The 2,006-nt window shown below is 38.1% G+C and overlaps 1 protein-coding gene across 1 annotated transcript; it reads right to left on the bottom strand.

Annotated features, from left to right (window-relative positions):
- Positions 1-391: 391 nt before the first annotated feature.
- LOC141284181 (P2Y purinoceptor 14-like) lies at positions 392-1,536 on the bottom strand. The gene has a single exon (XM_073817192.1). The coding sequence runs from the start codon at positions 1,434-1,436 to the stop codon at positions 393-395; it is 1,044 nt and encodes a 347-aa protein (XP_073673293.1). The 5' UTR covers positions 1,437-1,536; the 3' UTR covers position 392.
- Positions 1,537-2,006: the final 470 nt, after the last annotated feature.

Below are 2,006 nucleotides of genomic sequence, written 5' to 3' on the forward strand. Positions count from 1 at the left end.
AACTGAAGAAAAGTCAACCCTAAACTGGAAAGTTCACCTATAAATATGAATTCTGACATAATTTTCTCACCCTCACCTCATTTTAAATCTTTTACTCTTAACAAATAAAATGTAACTGCTGTTTCTGCATTGAAGAATCATTTTTGGTTCCCTGGTGAACCTTTCAGTGAACAGTTCTAAAAAAAAATGAAGCTATTTTTCTTATTGTGAAGAACATTAAAAAACTTTTTTCCACTATAAAGTACCTATTGTGTAATATACAAATTCTATGGATGTTAAAGGTTCACCATAGAACTATAGTTTGTTGTGACCTTCTTTCATTTAGTCTAATTTCCGCATGCAAGGAAACCACAGCTTGGTATGCGGTTTCAAATCTAAATATCTTTCCCATCTTAAAAATGGCTAATGCTTGTTTTACTTTGTTGTTCAGTCTCAACAGATTGCTGATTCTGAATACAGGGACTACTTGAAGGCCTCCTGTTTTTGCAGTTTAACGAAGACATCTTCTGTAAAAGCGACTCTCTGAATGTTCTGCACATGAAAACGTAGATGATAGGATCTAGACACACATTAAGAGCAGATAGGAATTGTGTAGCATCTTTGGCCTGGTTTATAAATAAGTTGTTGTGGTTGCTAAAATAATCCTTGTGCTTTTGGCTAATTGTGTAGGGCACGCGGCAAACGTGGTAGGGAACAAAGCAGAAGACAAACACAGCCAGCAAGCTAAAGATGCTTCGATTTGACTGTCGCCTGGCCTCGCTGCTGTTCTGCTGCATGCGTTTGTAAGAGCGGTACACGTGACAGGCAATGGAGGTGTAGCAAAACACCATCAGCAGGAACGCCACCCAGAATACGGCAACACTAAAGTGGGATGAAAATTCGTGCCAGCGTTGACCCAAGTCGCTTTTCATGGCCATGCAGGAGAAAACCTCAGGTATGGGCTGGTTGGTTAATATGGCATTCGGCAGCAGGAACAACATCATGATGCCCCAAGTTAGCACTGCAAGAGCTCTCGCTACCGAAACACGCTGCAGAAAAGAAGACACGCAGGAGGTGCTGCACACAATTATGAAGTAGCGTTCCAAACTGATGAGGCTCATGAAGGTTATTCCTGTGTACATGCTGAGGTAGAAAAGCACAGCTGTGTAGCGGCAAACTATCATCTTCAACTGCAAGCCACCGTAACCGAGGTCGGCCACTATACGCCACGGGTAGGTAAACAACATTAGAATGTCTGCCACCATTATGTTTTTTAGGTAAACTACTAAGCCTGAGGAGCTGGGAACTCTGAAGAATATCCAAGCGGCGAGTCCGTTGAGAATGAAAGCACAAGCACAGATGATGGTGTAGAGTACAGGCAGAATCTGCTGTGTGAACACGCTGTTGACATTCATGCTGTTTTTTGGTTCCGTCTGTGTAGTATTGCTGTAGTCCATTTCTAAAATGGAAAATGAAACAACTTAATTATCTTTGATGATATCAGGAAATATTTTATTGACATAATTCAATGTTCTGCTAGACTTTTTGTTGTTAATGTTTAGAAAGTATCATTGACTGTATACCACTTTCATGAATAATCTTTGTAAAGTCCTTTTTATGCTTTTATTTGTACTTCAGATTCTCTCTGACAATACCAATCTTGTGGAGAAAAAAGAAAGAATATACTTAGGTGTGAATTGAATGTAATGTTTTCAGACTCACAATTACATGTAAATTGAAACTACATGAAAATATATTATAGTTTAAATTTATATTAAATGCAATTAGATGACCTTTAGAGTCTCATCTAATTGGAATGCTACTATTTATTCTTTCCAACATTAAAGCACTTGAATAAGACAAGATCGTAATCACAATTTTATAAATGGAAATTTCCGATAGCACATAAAAGGCAGCATTAGCGTCATCCTGCAATCTCAGTGAAAATTGGAGGAATGCTGCCAGTTAAATAGGGTAGATTAATACCAATAACTACGAAGTATCTGTAAGTTTTCTCTAATTTTGAT

The sequence above is a fragment of the Garra rufa genome, chromosome 14 (assembly GCF_049309525.1).
Source record: "Garra rufa chromosome 14, GarRuf1.0, whole genome shotgun sequence".
Lineage (NCBI taxonomy): Eukaryota > Metazoa > Chordata > Actinopteri > Cypriniformes > Cyprinidae > Garra > Garra rufa.

What these genes read in the sequence shown, in the direction of transcription:
- LOC141284181 (XM_073817192.1), bottom strand. Translation starts at nt 1,436, where the DNA reads ATGGACTACAGCAATACTACACAGACGGAACCAAAAAACAGCATGAAT.